At 41.2% G+C, this 25,609-nt stretch overlaps 1 protein-coding gene across 5 annotated transcripts in view; it reads left to right on the top strand.

Annotated features, from left to right (window-relative positions):
- SH3RF1 (SH3 domain containing ring finger 1) overlaps positions 1–18,822 on the top strand; it is a 179,375-nt gene extending 160,553 nt beyond the window's left edge. For 4 of the 5 annotated variants that reach the window (XM_045880157.3, XM_045880156.3, XM_064585269.1 and 1 more), the window contains 2 exons: positions 7,743–8,080; positions 16,411–18,822. In XM_045880157.3, the coding sequence (XP_045736113.2) occupies positions 7,743–8,080; positions 16,411–16,579 (507 nt within the window). In that variant the 3' untranslated portion in view covers positions 16,580–18,822. Of the gene's footprint in view, positions 1–7,742; positions 8,081–10,658; positions 13,258–16,410 lie in introns of those variants that run through there. The other variant, XM_064585268.1, reaches the window with a different exon arrangement.
- The last annotated feature ends 6,787 nt before the right edge of the window (positions 18,823–25,609 follow it).

The raw sequence follows: 25,609 nt of genomic DNA, 5'->3' as shown, positions 1-25,609 counted from the left end.
CTTATCTGGGTGGGCCCCATATAACCACATGGATCTTCCTGAAAGGGAGGCAGGAGGATTGGGTCCAGAGGAGATGTGACATTAGAAGCAGAGATCAGAGTGATTCAAGGAAGGAGCCACAAGCCAAGAAATGCAAGCAGCTTCTTCTAGAATCTGGAAAAGGCAAGGAAACAGATTCTTCCCTAGGGCTTCTGTAAGGGATGTAGCCCTGCTGACACCTTAATTTTAGGACCTGATTTTTACCATGAAGTTTGTGATAATTTGTTACAGCAGCAACTCATACAGCACCTAACAGGTTATCCTGTTGAGTCCCCATCCTTGACAGATGGTCACTGGCCTCTGTTTGGACACCCTCATTGACCATGAGTGCCCTAGCTCCAGTGTGTCCCATGCCATTTTCTTTATTTGAGGGGCTACATAGAAATTGTTGATCTTCTTTCAATATGATGCCTTGACTTATTTCAGAGTTATCTTCTTTTTTAAGGCTATACTCCTGAAGTTTTTGTCACTACTACTTATGTCACAGATTATAAATTTTCCTGAATGTTCCAGATCCACCAGGGAGACTTCTGGTTAATATAAAATCAATAATTTCATGATTAACATGACTGGAGTGTCATTTAGTCTACATTCCTCCATCAGGTCTACAAGGATATCATGGGAGAACTTATCAGATGCCTGTCAAAATCCAGATGTCTTTTACATTCCCATCCAAACTATTCCCCAGTCCCCCATCATTTTAGCTGTTACTCATGTTAGCAAGTATGTCCTAGAGGAGTCTCCTCCTCCATGACTCTCATTTCCTTTCATTTACTACATCGTTCTAGAATTTTCCAGACAGTCTGCAAAGTGCATTGTTGTCTTCTTTTTGAAAATTAGGATTACACATGCCCTTCTTGCCCTGAACCTGAACCTGATCTCAGGTTCACCAGATCAAAGATTATTTGGTTGCATTTTAGCTGTTAATTTTCTGTGTATGCTGGGGTGAATTCATCCTGGCAAGTAATTATTGGATCTCTAAATCCCAGTCTCTTCACCCATTTCCCTCTTACCAAGGTTTGTTCATTCTTTCTAGTCTGAAGATTATCCTTCCCTTTCTTCGTATCTTCTGAGAACCACCATCCATCTCAAACAGGAGGTCTGTATCCTTCCTGTTCTTCTGATTTCAAACATAACTTTAAGACTACGCCCCCTTTTTTTTCAAGTTTAAGCTGTTATGGGCCATGATATGTTCTTTCTTATGGTCCCTTCTCTTGATCTTTTTGTACCGAGTCCTTTAAAAATTTGAGCCCATTAGGCCACTCTCTGGGGGATCACATTACTGTCTTTAGATGCCTCCACATTTTCATCTGCTCAGATAATTTGCAGTTGTATGGTTAGAATTAAGTTCTGGAGAGCCCTCCCATTCCTGTTGAAGTATCTTTCCTTTTGAGTTTCAGGTCATGCATATATTTTTTTTGAACTTTTAAAATCAGTTATTTTAAACTTCAGAGTTCAAATCTGACTAGCCAACTTCTCTTTGGTGCTTACTTCGAAGTTTTCAGTACTTCTGCTTCACCAGCTGAAGCTTTCCACCCCCTACTGGTCTCTACCATTCCCCTAGTTGATCAGAATTAGATCCAAAGTGAGATTAAATTATCAACAATTCAAGGAAAAAGTACATCAGAGATTCTAAGTGTATAGAGACCCTAGTTTTAGTTGAGACTTCCAGCAGATATCTAGGTATTTGACAGTCTCCTTGTTATCTCTATCTGCTTTCATTATTTTGTGATCAGCATCATCCATTTACTTAAATTCTTTAGTGTGTGGTGCGTCCTCTAAATGATAGCTTGTCGATTGCCCTGTCCTTTTCTCTATACATAAATGTCCGTAGTGAGCTACCACTGGTGTTCCATAGAAACATGTAACTTTTTGATGTGCACATAGGACTATTACAGCTCCTCGTCTAACTAAGCTATTCCTTTTGAACAATATTTTATTTGGAAGTCTTATCTCAAATGTGTTTTTGTCCTTGACTTAAAAAAAAAACAAAAACAAAACAGTTTTTGTCCCTGTAGCTAATTTTGTCTGGTAACTGCGTTCTGTGGTTTGATAAATAAGTATCTGAAACTCTGCAATATATTTCCAAACATTATCTCAGTTATTTCTTGTTTGAAATCCTGGGCCTTTCTGCCATTGTTATTCTTCTTTCTATGGGATCCCTCGCATCTTCTACAGTTATCAGTTTAACAGCTTTATCTGGACATTTTTCTAACTGCATGTTCAGTTTAAAGGTTTCATTATTTGATCAGCTAGTCTCCAGGCAGATGAGTTTCCCAGTCCTTATGAGATACTCCTATGTGTGTGTGTGTGTGTTTTATTGTGTTTTCTTATTATAAAAAAATTTTAAATACATTTATTTAGAAGTGAGAGAAAAATCTAAATATCCAAATAGAAAACCTAAATATGATCCAAGATTTCAAAGACAGCCATTAATACTATGGTGTATATCTACTTTTCCCCCTCATATACCAAAATACAGTAAATATTATTTTGGTATGTTATGCTTTTATCCAGAAAATAAAATCTTTTTTTCCAGCACCAATTATGTAATTGACTGTTCTTATATTTTCTAAGTTTTATTAGAAGACAAACTGATACATACTAAAAATTCTAAGAGTTTATTTGAGGAAAAACGTATTCAAATCAGGCAGTGCCAAACTGGAAGTGCTTAGGAGCGCTCTACCAACAGGAGCCAGGGGTAAGAATTATGTAGAGGACACATCAAAGCAGAGCAGGGAGGTTATTTGATTGGCTATAGTTTAAGTGGTTGCCTTATTTGGGAAAGCCCAGTTGGCTGTTTGTGATTGCTTATCCTTAGGTTTTGATTTCTTAACTTGGAGGTGTTTACAGATTTAGGTTTTGGTTTGCTATCAGAGGCTGCTAGGACATTAAAATCACCTCAGTCCTAATAGCCTCTAATTGAATCTCTAATGGTTTAATTAATTTAACAGCTTAACCCTCACACAGAGAAAGAAAAGAAACCATCTCTGAGGCCCCACTTTACTTCATGTGCTTCCATTTTCTTCCCCTACCTTCATGGTGTAAGTCTTCTCTGACATTGTCATTTATTCCCATATCAATCAGCAGTAGGTGTTGGTTCTCATGCCTCTGCCATATTCTAGATTTTTTCCTAAAAGATAACATTTCTAAAAGTGGCCCACAAAAGATCAACATTTAGTGCCTCAAATGTCCCACCCCCAAAGTCCTAGTGACTCCCTCCCTGAAGTAGCCATAGGTCTTCTTCAAACAGTCTGCTGTTTGAGGACCTTTGCTCTTAATTCTTGGTTTTCTTAAGCAGAGGGTTCATCTAGTTTTTAAATACCCATTTTCAGGGTGCCTGGTTGGTTCAGTCAGTAGAGCATACGACTGTTGATCTTGGGGTTGTAAGTTGGTGTGGAGATTACTTAAAAATAAAATTTTTAAAAAGTCAATACCTGTTTTCTTCTGTTCTGAACACTTGTCCCAGAGTTCCTGCTGATCACTTTCTTTGCTAATATGATTTTCCTTCCTCCCAGTTCTTATTTCACTGTCAAAAACAAGTTGTCTGTGAGCTTCACCACTTCATTCCATGTTAAGTGATCAGAGTCCCATTCCTGTCCCTGCCAACAGCTGGGATCCGGGTCTGGACAGTGCAGATGTGCACACAGTTCCATACAGAGTGACCCTTATGATGTGCAGCCCTCAGGCAAACATATCTGCTCTTATCACTCCATCGAGTAGATGTGCTTCTAGAGATGTTGCCTGTGCTGAACTCTCAGAAGAGCAAAGGCTAGGTTCAAGTCCCACTTCCACCCCTTACTAGCATTGTGATTTTAGGCAGCCTTAGAGAGGTATGGGCAATGAGAATAATGCTGGTTCCTGTCACATCAGCTGGGTGTTAGGAATAAATGTGGAAATCCTTATAAAAGCATTTAACAAGATTCTTGAACCTAGTGGTGTTTAATCATCTCTAGAATTTCACATGGCCTTTCCCTCTCTCTCTGCACTTCTTTAAAAAGGCCTTTTCTGAGCCTCCCATCTCAGATAACACCCCCGATCAATCACTCTCCCCTTACCCTGCTTTATTTTTCTGCAGAGCGCCTGTTCTACAGCAGTGTTAATGTCTCTGCTAGAGAATGTGAACTCCTTGTTGTCTTGTTCACTATTGTATTCCCAGAGCCTAGCACATTATTGGTTCATATTCAACACTCAGTAAATATTTGTTAAAGGAATGAGTGATTATTATTAGACAATCATATGAATTAAGCTTTTGAGATCCCTTATAGTGACTGATTTTTGGGAATATGACTGTAGATTTTTGATGACAATGGCCCAGAAGACTATTTATCTCTTGCTACTTTCTTTGTACATCTGAGGGCAAGGAGAGGAATAAAGAAGACTCAGTGGGTAGAATGTGGTTAACTTTATGAGTTCCTCAAATGGAATTTATTTTTGCTTGGGAAGGAGAACTTGAGGTCTCCCATATTATATTCATCCTCTGTGATATGACTAATAGAAAGTTATTTAGGTGATGCTCAGAAATTATTTTTATATATAAAAATTACTTTCTCTCATCATCTGGTAATTATTTTCTGGCCCAAATAGTTCTTTTTCGTATGAGTTGTGGTTTTAAATCATCAGATCTGGGCGCCTGGGTGGCTCAGATGGTTAAGCGTCTGCCTTCGGCTCAGGTCATGATCCCAGCGTCCTGGGATTGAGTCCCGCATTGGGCTCCCTGCTCCTTGGGAGCCTGCTTCTCCCTCTGCCTCTCTCTCTCTGTCTCTCATGAATAAATAAATAAAATCTTTAAAAGAATAAAATAAAATAAATAAATCATCAGATCTTCTGAAGAGAAAATTATGAGTATAAAAACATTATTCCATCAAGGAATAATTTCTTGGAAAACCCACAGGAGAATTGTTAAGGTTCATGTTAAAAGATAATGTCCCTTTTTCATGCATGCTAACACTACATTTAAAAAATTGCTTTGCAGAAGTGTAGTCTTTATTAATTCACCTATAGTTTTCATTTCTGCTGTTGGATTTTGAAAAAAACAAAGGTGCCCTTAGATGATAAGTGTCTGTGTTTGCAAAATTATCTCTCCAGGGGCACACTGTTCTGCTAATGTAGAAAACATCAGAATATGATATCAAAAGCACAGTTCGGTGGAACTAGGGCAGCATCTTTTCCATATTAGCACCCCCACCCCGTACCCCCACACCCTGCCACAACACCTAATCTTCTGCCTTCTGCTCCGTGGGTAGTCGGCATCAGCTGATGATGATAACACATCCCTTAGAAGTCATTAAAGCAAGCTGTATTTAATGTGCTTAATCATTTTAGATGAACCAAGTCATCCTTCTTCTTAATCACTTTAGAGGCTGTTCCCTGAGCTCCATTCAGTTAACTGAATTTTTCTGAGTGCCCAGAACTGAGCTTTTAAGAAACATCTGTAGCCGTGTCTTGCTCAGATTGTAGTTTATCACTGGACTTGATGTTCTCAGTGGATCTGTCCGGGTCCAGGGATTAGAGTGTGCTTTCTTACATCATAGCAGGAATAGCTGGAAGTTGTGGCCGACTGCCCCCGCCCCCTTAGAAGTGTAGACGTTATTCTTTCTCAGCTCATTTGTCGGCCCTCCAGACCTCAGGCTCCCTTAAAGAAGTGTGGCAGCAGCTTTGGCAGGCATTTGGTCAGCCCACTTCTTTGGCCACTGTATAAAGGGAAATCTTTATCTCCACGGGATTTAGGAATTGCAAAATGTCCTTAGTCCCTTAGCTCTGGGGCTAGCTCAGTCTTTCCCTTCCTCCCACCTGTCTCCTCTTTCAGTCTTGGCCTCTCAGCTCAGTAGGTGCACCTCTGCACTAGGCACTGGGTGGATGAGATACAGGCACTCAAGCAGGTAGTCCAAGTGTGCAGGGTCCTTTAGTGGAATGTATTAATAGCCCTTTGGAAAATGAGAAGTTAAAGGAATGAAGGAAAAGCCTGAAAGGTGAATTAAGGCCAGGCCCTGAAGAAAAATGCAGAAGAATCTTCCTCAGGCTAGGATGGGGAGAAGGGGGTGGGGATCAATTGATTGGTTCTGCTCATCTGCAGCCTGAGTTGAGCTGTACAGAAATGAGTTCAGTGCTCCCCACCATCCTTCCCTGTCCTCTGTTTCTAACCCATGGCTTAGTTCGTACTCTGAACAGTATTTGGTAAATGGGGCCTGCAGTTTCCTGGGATGCTTTTTCATCATCTGGTTAAATCATTACTTTTGTCTCTTCTTTTTTCTGCCATTCTGTCTCTAATGGAACTGTGTTATTATGGATTCAGACCGTTCTCCCCAAGGGATTTTTACTGAGTATGAACTAACTCATATTCTCAAGAAAAATTCCTCAGTGTTCCGTCTTTGGGTGTGCCCCTCATAATTCTATTTCCCTTTTAGTGGACCTTAATGATTCTAGTTTGAGTTTGTCTATAGAGTTTTCTAAAGAATTATTTCTCTATGAAATGTTTAATTTTCAAGCAATGTTTCCATTCAGATGACTTTATGATGTCATTGACATCTTAGTAAAATGATGTAAAATGATTATTTTCTATGCTTGATCATCAGAAAGAACATAGACACAGGTTTTGGAAATGAAGAAAAGTTAGCTCTAGATCTGGTTTTCCTAGCAGAGCAAAGAATGAAACCGTCAAAACAGACAAAGTTTCAAGAGATGGTTTTTGTGGAGTAGGATTGCTGGAAAAAAAAATTCTTTTCTACATTTGCCTGCAACACGACATAAAAATGTTTTTGATTATACTGAAGCTTTATATAAAATCTTGTGGAGTTTTGGCTTGTGGAGATTGTTGCACAATAGAAATGGTTTGACTCCTGTCATTATTGGCTTACTAAATTTCCTCAAGGTGGTGACATGTGGGAACTGTTTTAGTCTTAACCCTGATCAAGACATCACTACCTGTAAGTGGTAAGAATCAAGTCTGGGTGGCCCAGTCAGTTAAGCGTCTGCCTTCGGCTCAGGTCATGATCCCAGGGTTCTGGGATCGAGCCCCACTTCGGGCTCTCTGCTCAGCGGGGAGCCTGCTTCTGCCTCTGCCTGCCGCTCCCACTGCTTGTGCATTCTCGCTCGCAATCTCTCTGACAAATGAATATATATAAAAAAGCTAAAAAAATAGAATCAAGTCTGTGGAGAGTAAAATGCTATAATGTTTAATTCAGCATGTAAGAATTAGAGGTAAGATAGTCATAATTTCAAGAAATTAAGTCCATAATCAGAAATTTCCATTTTGTCATAAAATGCCTTCACCAAGCCTGGTATGTGACTTGGTGAGTTTTTGTTTTACTTCTTTTTTATCTGTCTGTTCTACCTCAGCAGAAGATAGTGATGAACATTGGAGTGTCCAAAACAAGCAAAAACAGGCAGGCAGAAAGGGAGAAGAAAGCGAGACAAAAGGTTGGGTTAACATCATACAGGATTTGGGAGCTAGATCACAAATAACCAAATATCCGCAGAAATAAATTGTAAAAGATCAAACCAGGGGCGCCTGGCTGCCTCAGTGGGTAGAGCATGCGACCATTGATCTCGGGGTTGTGAATTACAGCCCTATGTTGGGTGTAGAGGTACTTAAAAATCTTTAAAAAAAAAAAAAACAACAGAAATCAAAACTGTAACACCCTAGCGCGATTACAATAACAGTACCGTCCGTCTCCAACTAATGTACCTTTTTTTTTTTCTAGAAAGAAAAAAAGGGTTTGTTGAAGTTGCTTTCTGGCGCCTCCACCAAACGTAAGCCCCGAGCCTCTCCTCCAGCCTCACCCACCCTGGAAGTGGAGCTTGGTGGCGGCGAGCTGCCTCTGCAGGGAGCAGTGGGTCCGGAGCCGCCGCTGGGGGGCGCCCACGGCAGGGTCGGCTCCTGCCCCACAGACGGGGAGCAGGCAGCCGCTGTGGCCCCGGACGCTCTTCATCGGAAGACCGGCTCTCAGGACTCCGCCGTTCCCGTCGCTCCGCCGCCTCGACAGCCATGTTCCTCCCTGGGCCCTGTCATGAGTGAGTCTAGGCCTGTGGTTTGTGAGAGGTGAGTTCACTCTTGTTCCCGGAGAAAACGAAGAAGTGCCTAGCAGGCTTTATGCTGGAGTATTTGTCCTGACATCGGGATACTTTTCCACAACCCCCAAAATGTTTTTAACTGAATTTGTAGTAACCATCGAGCTCTGGCTTTCTTTTACCATTTGCTGTGTTTCTTCCATGGGTTAGGCCTCCAGCCCTCTTTGTGTTCGTTTTCTCCAGACAACCGCTCCAGAATTGTATCCAGATGAAACGTGTTAATCCCTGGAACTTGGTTCAATCTTCCTTCGTCTTGCTGCTCTTCCATTGCCCGCAGCTGCTCCCTCGGTTTATCCTTTGCGTTTTTTATTAAACGTTGACATCATTACCGGCTAGTTGTCCAGGAGATTCTGCCAACTGAGAGAATTCTCTTTATTCTTCCTGAGTTAGAGAGTGTGGCTCGGTTCTCAGAGACCTGACTCCCCTCCTGGCACAGTGACTTGGTTCGGCTCCGCTTGGAACTAGGAGCCCTGTTTTAGTGACTCTGGCCTTGAGTAATGATTACAGATGGGACATCTGTTTGATACAACCAGTGGGGTTCTAGGAGTTACACTGGGAAAAACTCTATGTAGTAAGACAGATACCTGCTAGGATCACCTGAATTTAAAAAGCACTGTTGGTGGGCCAGGAAAACATCGTGAAGTACACTAAAAATAGCGGACACTTTATACATAATGCATAAATAGATAAACATTATTTTTAGAAGTGCCATCTGTTTTATTGTTTCTGTAAGCTTTATTCCCTTTCTACCTGCATTTTATAAATAAAGCAAATTTTTAATTTGTGGAGTTATGGCATTTTGGGTAGCATTTTCAGTTACTGATTTGAAGTCTGACTATAAAATGTTATACTTTAAAAAGACTTAAATTAACCTCAAGTCTGTATTTCAGATGAACATTTGTGCCCACCAAAATTTGAGGTCTTCATTCATATAATTGGGGGGGCATACCTTGTTACCAAAAAATAAACTGGAAAAGAATAAACTTCAAACAACCTACATGCACTAAGTACAAAGTACACAGTTTATTATGTATTTTCATAGTTTGGTGAAATAATTTTTTGTAGTTCTAATCCTTATGGAACCAGTTTTGAAATGAGACATTACCTTAAAAAGTGTTCCTCCTCCACAAATAAAATCATTCTTTCCTTCCCCTCATCTACTGTGCTCCTCATAAAGCTTTGAAATTTCGTCCTGCATCCACTTAATCCTTTATTCTGAGAGTCAACCTTTTTTCCTGCAGTATTACTCCGCTTTCCAGGGATAGGGCCTTCTGTCCCTGGAGTTAGTCCAGGGACTTGTTTACTTTCTTTTGGTCACAAAGGCTCCTTCTTTCCTTCCCACCCCCAGGCATTGATCTGCAGTTTTTCCTTCGTGCCCTGAGTCTCTCTCCTCTTTTCCCTGTCATTTGTGGTGTTTATGTGACTGTTCTGAAAGTTCATTTTGCCCAGCCTCTCCCTAGGCACTGGCTCTGGCACTGCTGCCTCCCTCCCCCATTATGCATTCCTTTTCAGTTGCCAGATGTCCTCAGTCTCTGTGGCTTCTGCATTCTGGCCCTTTCCTCTTAGAGGAGCTCATTTCTAACAGCAGGCTCCTGCTGTTCAATGCATCTGAAAAGGAGAAATCGCTAATGCAGACAGGTGATGGTGGTTCAGGGAGCAGGGGGATGCATATCAGATAGGGAACATGGAGAATTTAATGACGGAACAGATGGGCACGGGCACTCTGGAATGTTCTGGCAGGTTTTTCAAATAACCATTTCAGTTTTTACAAGTGGAAAGGGGGTCTGGAGAAGATTTCTGCTCAAGTTTGTATTTTTATAATCCATATGTTCAGTGGAATATTAAATATAATAGCCAACTTAGGGACGCCCGGGTGGCTCAGTCGGTTAAATATAATAGCCAACCTGACCAACCTTTCACAGTCCCTTTGCCTTCATACAATGATGGTGATAGTATTTATTTAACTTGTATTCTTAGGTCTGCCTGACTATAAAAACAATAGGGGAAATGTGTGGAAACAAGTATTATAGGAAAACAACTTATGATCCACTGGGAATGAAATTTTTTGGTTAGTAGAAAGCTACCAAGTATATCATTTAGGGATTATCTGTTTTGATATTTCAAAATTTTTAACACAATAAAAAGTACTTATTGCTAAAAATGAAGGGAAGAATAACTTTCACATCAGTATGATTCAGAAAGTATTTCAGGATCTTAGATTCCTTGATTCGCAATGTAAATATCAACAGCTCCTGCCCTGGCAGAGTGCAGAAGCCTTGGATTCTTCTGGTAGAATTTTTACTGATAGAATTTCGTAGAGGTAGTTCTCATTATATACTGTTGGTACAGTATGAGATAGGATTCCCCCAAAGATTATAATGAGACCAAGCATAAAATTTCCCCTCAAACCATGACTCTGTCCCATAAATCTAAAGTAAAAGAATGTGAGTAGGGCAGCCAGTGCCTTCAATGGAAAGAAGCATTCACGTGACATAAAGACTTAAGCAATCTCACAGTAAGAAAGGATGAACCTTGAGGTGTGTTGACAGGTCTTGGTGTCAGCGGAGACAATTCTCTGAGCAACAAAAGGATCCTTTTTTGTCACAGAGGCTGAGGAAAACAAGCAAGCAATGCTCTATCCTGGAGGCAGAAGATGTATAACTGATGACAGCAGAAATAATAGAACAGGTATCTAAGGCTCTATTTTAGGTAATGGAGAAAAAATAATTAGGATATAGTGAAGAGAAAATAGAAACAAAATATTTCAGAAGGGATGGCAATAAAAGAAAGTATATGTGACAGGCTTTTCTTTTTTTTTTCTCTTCTGAAAAAGAATAGATAAGGGCTTAAGGAGACACCGCACATCATCTCTGTATTTTGAAGCTTAGGAATTAAACTGATAACCACATACCTATAAACCCATCTCCTAAATTGGAAAAGAACCTATGATCTTTGATCAGGGATTAAACTAGAACACTTGGAAACACACAAATTGGATAGAGATAGATTTACAGAAAGTCAGTCGGGTTTAACCAGCATGATTAATTTGAGTTAGTGACAATGAACCCACTGGGTGAAGCAATGGATATAATTTACTTGGACTTCAAGCAAAGCTACAAAGCGAGCTAGTATGGTTTTGCCAGTGAAATACTTAATTGGATATTAGATTGCTGTAGCAACTGGCAGAAAGCAGTGCAGGTTACTTACCCAGACCAGGGTGATGGGCAGAATGCCTCCCAGAGCCACAAGGGGTCCAATTTAGGCTGTACCAGGAGAGATTAGAAATAACAACAAAAATGTACGAATTACAGAGACTGCAAGAGAGGCCAGAAAAATAAAGGAAATAGAAAATTCATACAAATAAAAGATTACAAGTGCTCATTTAGGTGGAAGACTGAACATCATAGCCCAAGCCAGGAAGATTGGCAATGGGGTATCAGTAGAGCTTCTTTGTATAGCAAACGTCTGTTTCTTGAATTCCACCTTGGTAACTGTCACAAAAACTGAGGGTCACAAAGCCAGCAAGAGGCAGAAGCCCATTCAGGGCCAAGACTGTGAGCCATGCCGTATACCTCATACATATTTGTCCTATTGTGTGTGGCTTATTTCACTTAGCATAATATTCTCAAGGTCCTTCCATGTTTTAGTGTTTGTCAAATTACAGTCCTTTTTAGGGAGCTTTGCACCTTTAAAAAAAAAAGTTTTACTATACATTGTGCCTTTTGTCATTCAACATGCTTATTAAGAATTATCACAGGGTCACCTGTGTGGTTCAGTTGGTTAAGTGTCTGAATCTTGATTTCGGCTGAGGTAACGATCTCTGGGTCATGAGATCGAGCCCCGCATTGGGCTCCACACTGAGCATGGAGTCTGCTTAAGATTCTTTCTCTCCCAGGCCACCTGGGTGGCTCAGTCGTTAAGCGTCTGCCTTCGGCTCAGGTCACGATCCCACGGTCCTGGGATCGAGCCCCGCATCAGGCCTCTGGGATCTGAGCAAGCATGAAATTACTTCCAGCCATGGGGCTAGAGAAGATTTTGCAGGGGCAAATTGGAGCCAGGCTGTGGGAGGCTGATCAGGTGTGGATGGGCAGAGGTGTCATCACAGGGAGTTCCCAATGGAAGGAACCACATGAGCCAAGGAGTGGAGACGTAAAAGCCATATATGGTGGGCACATTCAGGTTTAGAGGCGTGTTTGGTACCTTCATGGGGATCATTGTAGATATAGAGAGAGAGATGGAGGTCAGATCATTGAGGGCTTTACATACCAGGCTGAGGATTAACCTTATTCACAGGCGTTGGAAGCCAGTAGTGATTTTTGAGCATTAGATAACTACAAGTAGAGTTGTGGGGCACCTGGGTGGCTCAGTCGGTTAAGCGTCTGCCTTTGGCTCAGGTCATGATCCTGGAGTCCTGGGATCGAGCCCCACATCTGGCTCCCTGCTCCTACTCTTTGTCTCTCGTTCACTCGCTCTCCCTCTCAAGTAAATAAATAAAATCTTAAAAAAAAAAACAAGTACAGTTGCCAGTTAAGAGTCTGTCAGTTCTGTGTAGACATGGAATAGGGGCAGAAGAGATGGAGGCAGGGAGGACAGGTACATTATTTGACCAGGTGGAAGGTTCACATGAGTTTGTCCACCAGGATGGTGGCAGTGACAATGAAGAGGAGTAGATGGGTACAGATTTTGAAAGTGGGATTAGCAGGTCCCATGGGAGGTTATGGGAGAGGGGTCTTCAACTCCTGAGGTTCAGAACTTCCCCAAAGCCCTACTCAAATAAAGACAAGCATAATCCAAGTAGGGCAGAGGGTGGAGGAACAGATGTGAAGGGCCTCTGCAGCTGTGCCTTACATCTGTCTGTTGGTCTGTAAACATTCTACTTTCCATGCCTGAGATAGTTGGCCAGTTGTGCCCAGAATTTGGCCTTAAGAGTCTATGTTAGAAATCTGTGTGCAAACTACCGCACAAGGCTCGAGGCCAGGATCAGAGCTGGAAGATTTCTAAGTGGAGTCTGTTACCGCTGCACCTGGTAGTCTTCATACAATCAGGACTGTGTCACAGTTTCCATTATGCACATGGTTTCTCGTTCCACCCCCCCAGAGGTTTATAACTTAGCAATGAAAATTTGCTCCCACTGGGAACTTGGCAGGAAGATTATGTTCTTAGCCCAGCAGCAGTTCTAGTTCAAAAAATTTTGACAAAATTGGTTTAGTGCATTTTATAAAATGCAAATATTAATCTAATTCACTTCAAGTTTTTCGAGAACTATTTTTGTTCCATTTTACCTTTAAGGCAGCTCACAGAGAACCGATGGGGAATACATTTCATGAGAGATCTACTCTGAATGCAATTTGAGTCACTTGTATGCTTCTTTCCAGACTTACAAAGCTTTGCTCAAATTTTAACTTGCCCCAAATGGCAACTTGTTACATTGCTTTTTACATGAATTTTTAGCATGTTGGCATCATACTTGAGAAATATTTTCATCTGGATCCCTTCCTTCAGATAAGTCTATGATGAAATTATTTGTCCCGCTTTTAAAGATAGCAGAGAGGGAATTCCGAAACCTAACTTTATCATTCTCAAGTGTCAAGTCTCATTACCAGGCAGTTCTTTAGGCTGTGGCCTGAGTCTGTTTCCTGGGTAGAGATGGCCAGTGACTTCCTGGCCCATCCTTCACCCCCTCGAAGCACCAGACCCCTGCCTGCTTTTGCCTAAGCCATATGATCCCAGTGGGAGCTAGAATTTGGGAGTATAAACTCTGTAACAGACAGCGTGCTAAAAGCATCACACTTACAATCTTACTCCATTACATGACAGTACCTGTTTAAGTTACAGCAATCTCTTTCAACAGATAAGGAAGCTGAGACTGAGAGAGCAGAGATAATTAGCCCAAAGTTAAGCTACTCCAAATGACCTTTAAGGCTAAAGCAACCCCTAGCCTAGAGCTTCACACACAGTGCCTTTGCGCAGAGTGCCATGCCTCCTCCCTCAGTTCATGCTTGATTGGAACCCTGAACCTTGTGGGTTCAACATGTTAATCCATGTTTGAATTAACTGAAACTTTCTTAGAAATAAGTCAACCTCCATGCTATACCTTTGCTTCAGACCTTGGAGGATAATTTGGTTCATGTGCCCAAAGTAGCTCAGGAACGGTTTGGGCAGTCGCTTGACTTTTGCAGAGATGCTTTTTCTTTTTCTTTTTTTTTTTTTAGAGTAATAGTCTGGGGCTCTTGCTGTGATCCTTCTTAATGAGAATCGGTTCAGGTTTTTATGAGATGGAGATTGGTGAAGCTAGCAATCTTCTGAAAGGACTGGGCTCTAATGGGTTTCATAGTTTAGGGGCAGTTCTATAGAATTTGTTATGACTATCATTATTTAAGCCATATTATTCTTTACTTACAGTCAAGAGTGGGTCCTGTGAGGCTGTAAACTTATTTTCTGACTTTAAGAACCAAACAAAAATAGAAACTCAAAATCACCTTTATGACTGAATAGTGCATAACAGCAAATGGAGAAAGATGTATGTTCACATTTTCTAATTAACTGTTGCCATGTGACAAATTACCCCTAAAATTAAGTGGCTTAAAACAAAAATAAACATTTGTTACCCCACAGCCTCTGTGGGTTGGGAACTTGGGAGTGGCTTATCTGGATGGTTCCAGCTTGGGCTATTTCCTGAGGTTGCAGTCCATCTAGATATCAGCCTCAGCTGTAGTCATCTAAATGCTTGACCAGGGCTGGGGGACTCTTTTTCAAGTGACTCCTTCACATCACTATTGGCTAGTTAGTTGGCTTTTAGAAAGAGACCTCAGTTAGGGGCTCCTGGGTGGCTCAGTCAGCTGAGCATCCAACTCTTGGTTTTGGCTCAGGTCGTGAATTCACAGTTGTGGATCCATGCTCAGCGGGGAGTTTGCTTCAGATTCTGTCTCCCTCTCCCTCTGCCCCTCCATCTCTGTCTAATAAATAAAATCAAAGGAAGAGAGAGAGGGAGGGAGGGAGGAAGGAAGGAAGGAAGAAAAGAAAGAAAAGAAAGAAAAGAGACCTATTACCTACCATGTGATCCTCTCCATAGGGATGTAGTTTTTTCACAACATTACAGCTAATTTTCCCCAGAGTGCATGATCCAAGAGAAACTAATGTAGAAGCCACAATGCCTTTTATGATCTAGCCTCAGAAATCACACAGTTACTTTCACAGTATTTTATTGGTCACACATATCATCCCTGTGCATTGTGGGAGGAGATCACACAAGAGTATGAATACCAGGAGGCAACAGTCACTGGGGCCATCTTTGAGGTTGCCTACCATACACCACCTTTTCCCCCCTTTGATTAGGAAAAGCAAGAGAGAAGTAAAGGAGAGCAGTAGTGCTGGAAAAATGGAAAGATAAAAGGATATGGGGCACAAAACCTCAATCTGTCTTCCATGGCTGTTAATCATAATTTTGCAGAAGGAGACTAAGGAGAAAGGAAGAGGGGAGATAGATAGTATTAAACCAACAAGGCTTCTGGGGGTTTTAAGTGATAATTAAACCTTTTCCCACTAATATCAGAGTTGAAAACCAATAGAGAAAGAGACACAGTTATCAGACTAATGGAGATCAGAATGTCAACCTCATTACTGGTGGTGTTAGATTGAATTTGTGGCTATGGTCCTCCCCTCCCTGTCTAGACCTTAGGACAGCCTGCCCGAGGGAGAATTTGGGTCTATAAGGCAGATGAACTTCCTTAGAATTGCTGCCTCATCCATGTCAAGCCCCAATGTAAGGGACACAGACAGACAGACTTCCAGACCCACTTCTAGAAGGCAGGCCTGACCCCTGACCATTCCATGCTTCCAGTGTGGAAGCAGAGGCAGAGCAGAACCCACTCAGCCTGGAGGCAGGTAGTTCAGAGAGGACTGAACCCACCTATTCAACTGCTTCTCTTACTCACCAATCAAATCAATTCACTCCTTTCTTCTTGGAGAAGATAGAAGGACAGGGCATTTCCTGCTAGGAAATGGAATAAAATTTTCGCTATGGGAGGGCACAGGAATAGCTTTCCCTGCCCTGTAAAGGTCATTCAAACCAGTCTAGGTCATCGATAGCGAGCTGTTAAACATCCAAACTCTATTAAAACCTAGTCTCTACAAAACAGAAAACCTAGTCTCAGTTGTTTTACGAATGTTAGAAACAAACATGTTACTTCTTATACTGTTTATGTTTAAAGCTGTTTTAGACCAGTAGTACACCATTGTTTTGGTTTTTTTTTTTTTACTACTTTGAGTGACTTTAACTAAAATATATCTCTTTTTTTCTAGGCACAGGGTGGTAGTTTCCTATCCTCCTCAGAGTGAGGCAGAACTTGAACTGAAAGAAGGAGATATTGTGTTTGTTCATAAAAAGCGAGAAGATGGCTGGTTCAAAGGCACATTACAACGTAATGGGAAAACTGGCCTTTTCCCAGGAAGCTTTGTGGAAAACATCTGAGGACACTAACATTGAGAAGGCTGAAAGTCACATCACACAACAAAATAGCACAAAGCAATTTAATGGAAAGAGCACATTTGTGGACTTCCAGATGGTCAGGAGATGAGCAAAGGATTGGTGTGCAACCCCAGTGCCCCCAGCACAGTTAGGCCAGCCAACAGCGTGAAGAAGGCGTGTGTGTGTGTGTGTGTGTTTATGTATGTGGGTCCTGTCACTCTGGATTCTGATGTGTAAGGTGTGCCTTGTACTGTCTGATTTACTATACAGAAAAACCTTTTTTAAAAAGATATATAGCTAAAATGGACAATTGTTTACAAGGCTTAACTAATTTATTTGCTTTTTTAAACTTGAATTTTTCTTGTAATAGATAAATTCTTTGGATTTTGATTTTAAGAAATTATTAATTTATGAAATGATAGCTAAGGAGAAGCTGGATTATCTCCTGTTGAGAGCAAGAGATTTCTTTTTGACATAGAATGAGCCCCTCCCCCCCCAACCTGTGTTACTTTTTTGCTTCTTTAAGCCAGAAATGCCAGTTCTCTAATTTGGTTTTCCTCTTTGGGAAACCAAAACATGTAACTGAATCAGAATCAATAAAGGCCTGGGGTAGGGAGACAGAAACTTGAGAGAAAAGAAGTTAGCGGCTCCCTGTCTTTCTGGTTTGGTCAGGAATCACCCTTAAGACCTAGTCCTCAATATAATTTTGTGGGTTTTTAATTTCCCTAGAATGAAGTCAGTGAAGTGGTAAGAAAAAATAAAGCACAACCCTTGAACAAAAATGTATTCAGAAATATATTTAGTTTTATAACAGAAGGAGCTCAATTCATTGGTTGGAAATTGGGAAAATTGAAGTTGTACTCCTGTCTGAGAATGGCTATGAAATGTAATTGCCATTTTTACGCCAAGTGATCTGCATGCCCAGGACACAATAAAACGTTTGTGCGATTGTGGTGGTAAGTGATGCCCTCGTGCTTAAGTCAAAGGCTATAAGAAACACTGTGAAAAGTTTACATTCATCCATTGTGATTCTTTTCCCACCATCTTGCATGTGTTACTGGATTCCCACAGTAATATAGACTGTGCATGTTGTGTATATTTCATTGCAATTTCCTGTTGAGGTTAGTTTGGGCTCAGAAGTGACCAGTGCAGGAGGTGTAAAATAAACAACGTTCTTTTCGCTCCTGACCAAGGTCTCTGGGTGTACTCCCTCCCTCCCTGGCTAAGGCATCCATCAGCCGTTATACAAGTCATTAGTGAAAATGTTCCTTTCTGTCCTCCCAGCTGACTGATATAAAGGATGAGCCAGGAGACTGCTCCTGTGACAGTTCCCTTGCGGCTCTGGGAGGCCTTGCACCAGTGAAAGTGCCCACACCTTACAACTGCAGCAGGATCCAGCTGTGCCCATCTTTTTACATCCATTCTTTGATGTCATTGACCTCTTTTCCCCATTACATTCCGGTGCCACGCAGTTGTGGGTCTGGGTAGTCCTAAAAGCAAAAGGAGGGAAGACAGCCTGGTAGTGAATGAAATTGTTGCTACAGTTTTCTTGTAAAAAACAAAAAACAAAAAAACAAAAAAAAAAACTTTTTCATTTTTTACTCTAAGAATTACAACTGGGAAATAGAAACGTGAACTGAAAAGTCTTCTTGCAATAGCAAGAGGTTTCATGGTCTTAAAAAGATATTATGTGGTTAAAAATGAAATCATTCCTAAATTAACCTTTTTTTTTTAATAAAACACTGTACATTATGTTCCTGTGTGTTGAATTTTTAAAAAATACTTGGATATTCATGTAATATATAAAGGTTTGGTGAAATGAACTTTAGTTAGAAAAAAAGCTGACATCAGCTTTCATCTGTGTAAGTTGACACCAATGTGTCATAATATTCTTTATTTTGGGAAATTAGTGTATTTTATAAAAATTTTAAAAAGTAAAAAGACTACTACAGCTTAAGATAATTTTTTACCTGTCTTTTCTCCATATTTCAAGCTATGTGATTGAAGTACCTCTGTTAATAGTTTCCTGCTATGAAGTTGGTTAAAATTTCATCTGTTAATAGATCACTTAGATAATATAATGTATGGGTTTTCTATTGGTTTTTTGGAGACAGTAGATGGAGATTTTGTAACAAGGGCTTGTTACACAGCGATATGGCAATGATAAAATTGCAATTTATCATTCCTTTTCGTGTTAATAATTTGAAGACTGGAGAAAAGGTTCAAGATTAAAATTTGATGTTCAATCGTTATGTGTCCCTTGCATTAATTCTTAAAATTTTTCTTTTTTCCTTTTTTAACCTGATAAGCTATGTCCTTATCGAGGTAGCATCCTATTGAAATTATTCCTTTCCAAGAGAAAGAATTTGCCAAGCTACCAAAGTAATGGAGAGGATATTTAGAAAAGAGATTAGCCAATGTCCAGGCTTAGCAAGGCCTTGCCCTTCACTCCTGTGAACTGCAGACTACAATGGGATATGCTCTGGTATATATGGATATATCTAATGGGACTTTGTTCCTGGGAATAATTACCATCAGAGACAATAAGAAGCTACTGGAGTGGTAATCAGCCAATATGAACTGGGACAGTTTGAAAATACTCTGATTTACAAATGAATGTTTCTTTTATTCATTTTGTGTTTCTTATTAATAACTTTCTGGCTTGGCTTGTTTCAATTTCCATTTCAGAAACACCACCTTGGTCTCACTCAGGGCAAATTCTTACTGCACTGCAATGATCCAGACATCCAATAATCATGTTGAAGGGACCTGCAATTCACATTAATCTTTGAGCCACCATTCAATACTATTATTATATGGCAACACTAATTTAGTGATACTGTTAAGTCTCCAAAGACAATAGAACTATCCCTACTGGTAATCAGTGAGCCAGATGACACTGCTATTGCTTCCAACTTAAATAAGAAATTTGGTTCCAGAAGGCTTTGACCTTGAGTTGAATATTTCAAGGTCTTAATCCTTGTAAAAGTACTAGAAAAAAACATGACAGATTTCAGAGTGAGAAGGCCTTCCTAAATATGACTCAAAAATCAGAAGCCATGGGGCGCCTGGGTGGCTCAGTTGGTTGAGCGGCTGCCTTCGGCTTAGGTCATGATCCTGGAGTCCCGGGATCAAGTCCCGCATCGGGCTCCCTGCTCGGCAGGAAGTCTGCTTATCCCTCTGACCCTACCCCCTCTCATGTACTCGCTCTCTCTCATTCTCTCTCTCTCTCAAATAAGTAAAATCTTTAAAAAAAAAAATCAGAAGCCATAAAAAAGAAAACATTGATACCTTCAACTACAGAAAAAGTATCTCCATGACAAAACACCATAATCAAAGTCAAAAGAAAACAATTCGGAAAAAGGGATTTAACTCCTGTAACAAAGAGAATTTCCTTTATATATAAAGAGCTCCCACAATAACAACAAAAGCCCAAAAGTAAAATTGACCAAGGATTTGTGACAGAAACTGCCAAATGCCTCCCCATATTCATTTTCCAATTCTCCCTTTTTAACTGATATCTGGGCAATGTGCTCAGTTACTGCATCCAGTTTTTCTCGGATGCAGCCATGTTACTAAGTTGTTGAAATACAAGCTAAAGTGTTAAAGGAGACTTCTGGTAAGTTTTCTTAAAAGGGTATACACCCTTTAGCCATTTTGCTTTTCCTTTTTCCAGCTGCAATGTAGACTTGATGACTGGTACTCTAGCAACTGTTGAACCATAAGATGACTTTTAAGAGGGAAGCCACATTTTAATGTGGTAGAGGAGAAAAAAAGAAGGAGCTTGAGACCCTGATACACTTGTGGCCTTCATGCCAGCCCAAACTACTCATCTTTAGAGATGATTTATGTGAGAATAAGTCCCTTGAGTGTAAGCCACCGCAGCCTGATCTTAGCCATAACCGACCTGATACCAATAAACTGACAGTTCAGGGGTGCCTGGCTGGCTCAGTCAAGACAGTATGCGGCTCCTGATCTCAGGTCCCATGTTGGGCATAGAGCTTACTTTTAAAAATAAATAAAAGGGGCGCCTGGGTGGCTCAGTCGTTAAGTGTCTGCCTTCGGCTCAGGTCATGATCCCAGAGTCCTGGGATCGAGCCCCACATCGGGCTCCCTGCTCCGCGGGAAGCCTGCTTCTCCCTCTCCCACTCCCCCTGCTTGTGTTCCCTCTCTCGCTGTGTGTGTCTCTGTCAAATAAATAAATAAAATCTTTAAAAAACAAATAAAAATAAATAAAAAAGGGACGCCTGGGTGGCTCAGTCTGTTAAGCATCCGACTTGATTTCAGCTCAGGTCATGATCTCGGGGTTGTGAGATCAAGCCCTGTGTCATGCTCCACACTCAGTGGGGAGTCTGCTGGAGATTCTCTCTCTCCCTCCCCCTGTCCCTCCCCCTGCTCTCTATCTCTCTAAAAATAAATAAATGAATAAATAGTTTATCAAAAGAAATTCAAATATATTAAAAGATGTTCTACTTCTTTCCTAATGTAGATGCACATTAACAACAGTGAAATATGTTTCATCTGTAAAATTGGAAACTTTAAAAACTTACATATCACTGTGTTGGCAAAGTGAGGAACACTTAATATTTTGCTAATGAGAATGTAATTTGATAAAATATCTAGGGAGAGCTATCTAGAAAATATCAAAATTTTAAATGCATTTACCCATTCTACTTCTAAGAATTTGCCTTCCAGGTATATCTATTTATCAAGTAAAACGACAGTACCATATTCATTGCAGCATTGTTTATACAAGCAAAATATTGGAAACAACCTAAATGTCCACCAATAGGAAACTGGGTTGAAATCTACTATAATAGCAATACTCATAACCATGAAAAGAATGGGGAAGTCTTTTAATCTTGGATATTGTATCATCTCTGAGATATATAGTTAAACAAAAAAGACAGAGTATACTACCATGTGGGAAAAAGGAGGGGAAAGACGATACATAGTACATCTATTAGCTTGTGTATATAGCATCTGCAGAAGGATGTACAAGCAATCAGAATGGTGTTTACCTTCACCATTGAAGATGGGACCTATACTAATTTACAGTAAGTCTCTCATCAGAACGAGATAGAAAAAACTAAAGCCCCAGGCTTCAATGGAAGCCATATACAGTTGACCCTGAACAACACAAGCTTGAACTGTGCAGGTCCATTTAAACATGGACTTGTTCTCAATAAGTACAGCATAATACTGCAAATATATTTTTTCTTCCTCATGATTTTATTTTCTCTAGCCTACTTTATTGTAAGAATACAGTACATAACATATGACATACAAAATATGTGTTATTTACATTATCTGTAAGATTTCTGGTCAACAGTAGGCTATTAGTACTTAAGTTTGGGGGGAGTCAAAATTTATATGCTGATTTTTTTACTGTGTGGGGCACCGGTGCCCCAACCCCAATGTTGTTCAAGAGTCAGCTGTATTGGAAGAGAGAATGAGAAAAGGAGGAGACAAGTATTAAAAAAATTTTAGGAAAATTTGATCTTTAAAATTAAGTTGGAAAGCAAGGAATACCCACTTTATTTATTTATTTTATTTGAGAGAGAGAGAGAGCATGAGGTGGGAGGAGGGTCAGAGGGAGAAGCAGACTCCCCACTGAACAGGGAGCCCTATGCGGGACCCGATCCCAGGTCTCCAGGACCACGACCTGAGCCAGAGGCAGTCGCCCAACCAACTGAGCCACCCAGGCGCCCCAAGCAATACCCACTTTAGTGAGAATGATTCATCATTTTACTACTGAGCTCAAGAGCAGACAGAAAAAGGATATCATTTAGAGAGAGCCATCCCACATTTCTACTCCTTTGTTCCGAGCACATTATCTTCAAGAGCCTAGGAGACCTCAGAGGTTGATTTTCCACATAGGATTGACTTTTATTCCTCTGCCATTACTTTGAGAAATTGAGAACCAATGGACTTTTTTTAGAGTACAATGGATCCCATGAGAAAGACCTTACAAAATAAACTGGATACACAAGGTCAATAATTAGATTCTACCAGTGCATCTGCATATACTTCCAAGATTCAGAACTCCTGGAAGCCTTGCCATGGTACAAAAAGAAGGAAAAGTATCAACAAAAGTTGAATGTTACAGTGCAGCCTTCCAGACTTTGATCTTGTCTAAGGACAAATATGAAACAAGGCAGGCCTTTTGCTGGTGGTTGTCCCTCCTGTGTGTCCTGGTATGAAAACTGCTACAGGGGTCCTTAGTGATTCTAGGCAGGCATACTACCTAAATGTCCACAGAAAGAGATTCAGATATTCAACACTTGGCTCATCATTCAGGTAGCTGAAGATGAGACAGCAAGAGCAATGGTGATATGCTTGGCAAACTAGAACTCACAGGCCTCACCCAGCCCTGTCGGTTCATGCAGATTCACGAGGTCTTTAGCCTTAATCTTCTCAGGGGGAGCTATGTAAGCAAGAGGATGATCAGCAAAAACAAAACAAAACAAAACATACACAACAACCAAAAAACAAAAAACCACCAAGGTCTCCCTCCCAGAGCAGAAAGTGTTTGATCAAGTAAGATGTAAAATTCAGAGTCCTTTCTGGCACTATGGCTACCTCAGCTTTCTCCAGCTGTTTCTGCAGCTTTTCAAGTTGACCTTCCAAGGAATTCAATTCTTTTTGAAGGTGGAGCCTCTGAAAGACCCATTATCGAAAGAGATCCATCTGCCACACTCAGCGGGCCATTAAATGACAAGACCTAAATGGTAACTGAAGTGGTCTAATGGCAGCTTAAAAAAATTACCTTTGAGCTGCTATTTAAGTGTTTGGCCATTCTGAATATATATATGTGAGCGTAGGTGAGAAATTCATCAAAATTTATTTTCTAGTTCAGCACTGACTCATAGAACTTGTGCTCCAAAAAGTGATGGAGAGTTTTAGTTTTTTTAATGTTTTATTTTATTTTTAAACTGTAGATGTTATTTATTTATTTTTTTTAATACCTATCAGCCGGGTAGAGTTTTGGTTTTTTTATCTGCACTGTCCAATATGGTAGCCACTTGTGGCTACTGAACCCTTCAAATGTGGCTACTGTGAAGTGAATCTCTGATTTAATTTAATTTAAAGTAGCCACATGTGGCTAATGGCTATCATATTAGGAAGTGCAGTTTTAGAAAATAGCTATTTTTATTTTTTTTTTTAAGATTTTATTTTTTTATTTGACAGAGAGAGACACAGCAAGAGAAGGAACACAAGCAGGGGGAGTGGGAGAGGGAGAAGCAGGCTCCCCGCCGAGCAGGGAGCCCGATGCGGGGCTCGATCCCAGGACCCCGGGATCATGACCTCAGCCGAAGGCAGACACTTAACGACTAAGCCACCCAGGCGCCGGAAAATAGCTATTTTTAAATGATCAGACCAAAAATATGTAAAAACAAAAATGAGGCCTTGCTATACCATATCCAGCTTCTCATTTGGAGGCACCAATTTATAAGTTAAGGATCACAGAACTGGATTCTAACAAAGAAACCCTCCCCAAGATATGTGAAAACATCTTAACTTTGAGCAATAGAGATTCTTTAATTTTGAGTACTTTTTTCCTCCCTCTGCCCTCCAAAAAATAAAGAAGTTAAAGAAGAGAATTTGGGGATCCTACTGAAGCTTTTTGGTGTGGCCAAGAAGACCAGTGCCTTCCATGCGAGCAGAGATCCCGTCACCCTTCAAAGGGCAGGCCTCTTCTAAGTGTTCCTTGGTTTTTAACATTCACCTTGATCTTGAGCCCACTAAGGATCACCAGACTGAACACATGACTCTCAAAGCCGTTAAGATGACGATCAGATGATCTGCCTACTGGGAACTTAATGAACATTTTCTCATGAGACTGAGGTTGGGTTTATAGAGGGAAAAAAACGGAACTGCAGCCCTCTAATTAAACATGAAATGACACCTGTGGAACAAAGGCCATGCTTCTTATTCCCCAAGCCCGGCAGCAAGGTCAGTTCAAGCGAAGGCCAGCGCTTTATCTTTCCAATCACATCTAGCTCATTCCTTTTGCCAGAGAAGAAAATTGAAAGCTTAATGGAATTACCTTTTCCCTTTTTTTAAGCACTCAAGGGTGCTACAAGGCATAAAGCAAAAACGTCCTTTTGAGTAAAACCAATCTCCTTATAAATTATATCACAAAAGCCCATTCAATAAACTCCCTGAAGGCGGAGACAAAGTGAAGACGGAGGCCTCACGCCTAGCTCACGCCTTCACACAAGCTAATCCAGCCACCGCCTGCCCTCTTCGTTGGTAGCCCCTCTCCCTTTTTCCCTTTTTTTTTTTTTTAAGATTATTTATTTATTTATTTATTAGAGAGTGAGCAGGAGAGAAACAGCATGAGAGGGGAGAGGGGTCAGAGGGAGAAGCAGGCTCCCCACAGAGCAGGGGGAGCCCGATGCGGGACTCGATCCCGGGACTCCAGGATCATGACCTGAGCCGAAGGCAGTCGCTTAACCAACTGAGCCACCCAGGCGCCCCCCTTTTCCCCTTTCTTACAAAGGTTTCGGAGGCGGCTCTGTTCCGAGCGGATTCCGGTCAAGAACCGTAGTTTTGGCGGGGAGGGAGGATTCTGTGGGTAAAAACCGTTTCCGTGTTTCAGGGGCTACCAGATGGCAGCGCCACCGCGGCTCGCGGGTCCTCGGTGTGAAACAACTGCTGGCTTCACACTCTTCCGTACTGAGACCACCTTGGTTCCTGAAACCCTCTGCGCGTCAGCGAGCCCTGTGGCTCAACTACAACCCCCCCAGCTAAACCCGGACAGACAAGACCGCTGACCTCACGCGCCCCTGCAACGCACGGTGCTTACTTCTTACTGCACTTTTCCTTGAGGCGTCCACGAAGGTGCCCTGTCATGACTGGAACATTCTGCCAGGCCCGAAAAGCCCTCTACTAACAACAGAAGGCCCGTGAGACCGCAGCCCACACACCCTCTTCCGCGGCCCGTGATCACGTGCGGGCCACACGCCGACTTCCGCCCCCGCCCGCGCATGCTCACACGCCCTCGGCCCGCTCCGCCGCGCGTACCCC

Source organism: Mirounga angustirostris, unplaced genomic scaffold (assembly GCF_029215605.1).
Source record: "Mirounga angustirostris isolate CCGP_5_RB_7025 unplaced genomic scaffold, mMirAng1.0.hap1 SCAF_2, whole genome shotgun sequence".
In the NCBI taxonomy this organism is placed as follows: Eukaryota; Metazoa; Chordata; class Mammalia; order Carnivora; family Phocidae; genus Mirounga; species Mirounga angustirostris.
This window is presented reverse-complemented; position numbering and strand designations above follow the sequence as displayed.